The 5,716-nt window shown below is 52.7% G+C and overlaps 1 protein-coding gene across 3 annotated transcripts in view; it reads left to right on the plus strand.

Annotated features, from left to right (window-relative positions):
* CLCN5 (chloride channel, voltage-sensitive 5) overlaps window positions 1–5,716 on the plus strand; it is a 32,886-nt gene that overhangs the window by 26,279 nt on the left and 891 nt on the right. For all 3 annotated transcript variants that reach the window (XM_009892050.1, XM_009892051.1, XM_009892052.1), the window contains 3 exons: window positions 769–955; window positions 2,359–2,757; window positions 5,185–5,401. In XM_009892050.1, the coding sequence (XP_009890352.1) occupies window positions 769–955; window positions 2,359–2,757; window positions 5,185–5,401 (803 nt within the window). The remainder of the gene's footprint in view (window positions 1–768; window positions 956–2,358; window positions 2,758–5,184; window positions 5,402–5,716) is intronic.

Here is a 5,716-nt window from a genome sequence, read left to right on the forward strand (position 1 = left end):
TCAGCAGGTGGAACTGAGCATCTCCCGCTGCCCCCGGTCCTCCGGTGGCCTGTCCAGAAAGGTGACCCCCCCCCAGAGGTTTGGACATCATTGTTGCCGCGAGGTGGTCACTGACGTTCAAGGGCAATCATCAAGTCTGTGAGAAAGGTGTACAAGGTGTGAGAAAGCTGTGTGACAAATGTGTAAAGGAAAGCGGGGGAGATGCTCTGATTTCAAAGAACAGGAGCTTTTGGAGTCCTGGACCAGCTGAAATGCGGAGGTGAAACTTGCTGGCGGTGGCTCTGCTGGGTGTCACTTGTGCTGTGTGCGCTCACTCCGGACACCCTCACTTTCACGGTGGCGTTTGAATTTCTGCCAGGGAAGAAGGGTGACTCTGCTCCCAGTACGTGAAGCCAGCAGAGCGGGAAAATCCCGTGCCTGCAATAACCGCGTGCTCGTGTGGTCGGAAGGGCACGGGGGAGCGCTAGTGGTGTGTAGGTGGAGCTTTGTTATATTCTCCTGGGGAAAAAAAGCTTTGGAAAAAACCTTGTTCTGTTCCACACCAACCTCTCGTGTGGCCGTTTCTCCTGCTCAGAAAGGAGTAAACGCAAACTCCGCTGCAGAGACCTGAGCGCAGGAGGGTGCGGGCAGGGGAGGGGTGACAGAGCAAGGCGTCCTTGCCGGTTTTAACTTCACCGTAATCTCTGACTCGGTCCTGTGTCAAACTTCCATCGCTGGGCTTTGAAATGTCTTGAGAAACGGCGCGTTTACCGATGTGTGTGTTCACAGGTCCCCTCGGGTCTCTTCATCCCCAGCATGGCGGTGGGCGCTATCGCGGGCAGGCTGCTCGGCTTAGCCGTGGAGCAACTGGCCTTTTACCACCACGACTGGGCCATCTTCAGCGGCTGGTGCAGTCAGGGAGCGGACTGCATCACTCCCGGCCTCTACGCGATGGTGGGGGCCGCAGCCTGTCTAGGTAAGCGCGGCGTCTTCCAAAGTCCAAGCTGGGGTTTGGGTCCTGGTTGTTGCGCGTGTAAAGACGCGTCGCAGCGCAGCGCTGCTGCCGTTCCAGCCGGCCGTAGAAGCTGCCTTCATCTCAAGAGCTTTGTAGTCGAATATGCAATGCGTTTCTCCGCCTGTTTGTGTTCTTTGGCCAGCACCAGCCTGTCGCCGCACCGGCAGGTTTCAGCGGGGAGTCTCCTGAACGGGCAGCTAGGACAATTGAGGCTGGCCGGGGACCTCAGATTTTTCCTGTGGGGTTTTAATTCGTTTTACTTCCTCTTCTGGCCTGAGATCTTATGATACAGCTCTTCTTTCAAGTGCTCTGTTTTTTGGTAACACTTCTTCCGCTTGGCTGAATTTAAGAAATGGAGTACACGTGACTGGACTTCACTTTCCCTGTAATTCCCAGTCCTCTCCTCCACCGAATAACGTGTTTAACTCTTAAGGGACGACTTTACTGTATCAGGAGAAGCTCTTATTTCAGGAACAATAAAAACATGCTACCAAGCCCCATCGTGAGCCTTTTTAAAGGGGATGAACCTTCTAGCTTGCATGTAATTGATGAAAATTAAATACAGTTCCACTTCATTAACTGTTCTGTTTACCACTGGACAGTACTGAAGGGTATGTGCCCCTTTAGGAGATGGTTATTGGAGCAAAACTCCTCTGAACTATTTGGGAGTAGCTTTGGGACTTGAATCTCAAAAGCTTAATTAAAATACGCTGAGGCAACACGCTGTTATATAAAAATGATGTCGATGTTTAAGGAGACTCATCTATTTTTCTCTTGAAATGCCTCAACTGTGTTAGTGTTGAAAACCTACAAAAGTGGAAGGAGGAGTAGGCAAACTGTCTGGCCGAGAGCCGGCAGACTCGAAAGGTAAGTGGGCTGAAGCCCTTGCGGTCAGGGGAACCGGAGGCTGGCGGGGTGACTCTTGCCTTTTGCGTACAGCCTGTCGGAGGTCGCGTTTCATGAATCGGCCTGTGGAGCTGTGTACGAGGCCCTTCTGTGGCATGGCCGGACTATGTCGCAGTTAGCTAACTGCCGCGAGGGAAAGTTAGCCGTCTTTTAAGGTCGCTCCAGAGTTGAGGGGAAGGCGCCGTCAAAAGCATGTAGCCGACCCTTGTAAGCCAGCCCGTGGCACGATGTTCTGGAAGGGACAGATGGTTTTTGTACCGTGTTCTGCTCGTGTTTGGCTGCCGCTGCGATGCTGAATGTGATGTAGGACCCCAACAGTACAACCTCTTGTTGATACAAGACCTTCTCTAGATGCGTTGGCAGAGGACAGCTGTGGCAAACCTCAGGACGGCTCTCCTGCCTGGAGACCCCCAGAACTCCGTGTTCATGTCGTCTGTCATCCTGTGTTCTCTTTGCAGGTGGGGTGACCCGAATGACTGTGTCACTGGTGGTCATTATGTTTGAGCTCACTGGCGGACTGGAATACATCGTTCCTCTGATGGCAGCAGCCATGACCAGCAAGTGGGTGGCTGACGCCATTGGGCGCGAAGGCATTTACGATGCCCATATTCGCCTCAACGGATACCCTTTCTTGGAAGCCAAGGAAGAGTTCTCACACAAGACGCTTGCAATGGACGTAATGAGGCCACGGAGGAATGATCCTCCTCTGACTGTCATCACTCAGGACAGCATGACTGTAGAAGATGTTGAGACCATCATCAATGAGACCACGTACAGTGGCTATCCGGTGGTGGTGTCACGGGAGTCCCAGAGGCTCGTTGGATTCGTCCTCAGGAGAGACCTCATCATTTCAATTGGTAAGAGGCAAGATACTGCAGAGAGAAACGATGCCGTTCGAGGCCTTCAATGGCACCGGCTGTAATTTGCTTGATGAATTTAGACAGCCAGTCATGACAGTGGCTGTGCTTACCGGCACCTGCATCTCCACCCCCGAGCAGCCTGGGGTCCGCGTGTGTGGAGTGCGAAGGGCAGGATGGCCTGCCCGGTGCAATTAGTACGGCTCTGCTGAATTCGTAAACCTTAGGGCACGGCTGTGAAGCGTGAGACCTCTTGCCAGCAAGAACTAAGGCTTCCTGGCTTTGTGGATGACCGGACGTGGAAAGCTTTCTTAACATCTCAAACCTTATTTTATTTCATTAAGGAAAAAAGTCTGGTTGGTCCGTGTGCTGAATATTGGGTCACTACTGAGGTGGTGCTGTCAAATATCAATGCTGATGTTGAAGTCTTCCATCTCTCTCCACCGCTGAAGGCCAGCCTGGCCTTTCACTTGTTTCTCTTGTGCGTTGGTGGTTGCGAGGCAGGTGGTGCACGGTGCTGGCAGGACACGGTAAACGCTGTCTGGGCATCACTCACATACGATTTCTGTGATGTGAGCTGAGCTCCTTTGGAAACGGCACTGCCATATTACACTTTAGGGCACATTTAGGTTCCTCTTGCTCTCAGGTTTCTTAGAAACCCACAAGTGCCATTTCGCAGCGTGAGACTCGAGTGGAAGTTCGGGTCATGTTGTCCCTTGCTGGCTTGGGCAAGGCAGTATGTCTTCTCTTGATGGAGCAGGAGAAATCTGTGTTAGGCTTGAGGGGTACATGGGCATGTGAGTCCTTGAAAACCGTGCCTGCACTGGGGTGAACACCATAGAAACAGAACGGTTTGGGTTGGAAGGGATCATCTGGTTCCAACCCCCCTGCAGCTACGGAGCGACCCTGTGTCTTCCCTCTCTCTTTTAAGGTGAGTTTTCAGTGTCAGTTTTAGGATGTGCAATACAGTCTTTTGGACCACGGGAATATTGCTGCTGCTCTTCTCATAACTGTCTGGCCAAAAACTTACGGCAATGTGGAATGACACACAGAAAAGAGCGCACATATCAAATTATGCGCGTTGCCTTCCTTCTGTGAGCCTGTTCTGTGGTGTGACCGCAAATCCTTGCCTCTGTGTTATTCTGAGTCTCCAGGGACTCGTTAAGAGCAATCTTTTCCCCAAGATATGCACAGTAATGGGCTGTTGTGTGCCACAGGATGGGGGTTAGCTTTTGATAGCCAGCTCCGAATAGCCAGTCTGGTGTTTGGGCTGCCCGGCTAGCCCCTGCCAGTGAGCCTCGGAATGTCGCTATGAAATCAAAGCTGCGATGTGGCAGATACCCGAATTGCCCGTGTAGCGGGAGTGTAATGCACTGCTGTAAATAGCTGAATGATTCCCCTCTACTCTGCTCTGAGAGACCCCACCTGGAGTACTGCCTCCAGCTCGGGGGCCCCCAACATAGGAGAGACATGGACCTGTCGGAGCGGGGCCAGAGGAGGCCCTGGAGCTGCTGGGAGGGCTGGAGCCCCTCTGCTGGGAGGACAGGCTGGGAGAGTTGGGGGGGTTCAGCCTGGAGAAGAGAAGGCCAAAAAGGGGAGACCTCAGAGCCCCTTCCAGTGCCTAAAGGGGCTCCAGGAGAGCTGGGGAGGGCCTTTTTCCAAGGGCATGGAGTAGTAGGATGAGGGGGAATGGCTTCAAACTGGAAGAGGGGAGATTTAGATGAGATATCAGGAATAAATTGTTGCCTGTGCGGGTGGTGATCCCCTGGGGCAGGTTGCCCCGAGAAGCTGTGGCTGCCCCATCCCTGGAGGTGTTCAAGGCCAGGTTGGACGGGGCTTGGAGCAACCTGGGCTGCGGGGAGGTGGCCCTGCCCAGGGCAGGGGGGTAGCATGAGATGATCTTCAAGGTCCCTTCCAACCTAAACCATTCTGTGATTCCATGGGAAGTACTTACCTTGTTTTCTGTTCCTGACCCTCGTCAGGCATGGAGCCGGAGTCAGTGGGTTAAGTTATACTTCTGTAGCTACACTGCATGAGACCCAAACCGGTGATTGATAAAAGCATGAAGAATTTTATCTATCTCCTCTTAAAACTGGGAGGTTGAAGATCTCCAGAAGTTGCATTTGCATGGCCAGAGCAGAGGGCTGAGATATGTGGCAACCTTAACGTTAGGCAAACCGTGTGCTGATCTCACCCCTGGGCTGAAACTGTGGAGTCCTTAGAGGTTATGATGTAGCTTCTAGGAATTGGGATGGAAACATAACACACCCTCCTTGGGTCATCGGTTGCCTGGAGAACCAGCACAGCTGAAGGGAAGGAATGGACATTTAAGGCCATCCCAATGTGGGCAGAGAGGGAAGAGGGTATGCTCTTCCATTCGGAAAAGGAAAGGAGGGATGATATTTAATCAAATATTTCTTCTTCCAGAAAACGCCCGGAAGAAGCAGGATGGGATTGTGAGCACTTCAATTATTTATTTCACTGACCACTCTCCTCCGCTGCCTCCAAGCTCCCCCTCTATGCTCAAACTCAGGAGCATCCTGGACCTCAGTCCTTTCACAGTGACAGACCAAACACCCATGGAAATCGTCGTGGATATATTCCGCAAGCTGGGATTGCGCCAGTGCCTGGTTACTCACAACGGGTAAGAACGGAGCCCTGGGGTGCTGGATTGCCGGGAGACCTGAGCCAAAACCTCCTCTCCTTCCAGCGTCGAGCTCTGAGCATCAGCTGGGGCAATTGTCTGCAAAAAAGCAGTTGTGAACCCCCTGAGCCTCTTTCGGTTGAAGCAGTAACGTAAAACCTGTGAGGTGAAGACACAGCTCCGTAGGGTGATGGGTCTCTCGGCTGATGGAAAGGGCTCACGACCTCCTCTCACATCTGGTCGGGTGTATCATGTAACTACCTGAATTCGCTTTGGTCCGGATCCGAGACAGGGTGGGAGGGAGCGAGGGCAGAG

Source organism: Charadrius vociferus, unplaced genomic scaffold (genome assembly GCF_000708025.1).
Source record: "Charadrius vociferus isolate BGI_N301 unplaced genomic scaffold, ASM70802v2 scaffold1279, whole genome shotgun sequence".
Taxonomy (NCBI): Eukaryota; Metazoa; Chordata; class Aves; order Charadriiformes; family Charadriidae; genus Charadrius; species Charadrius vociferus.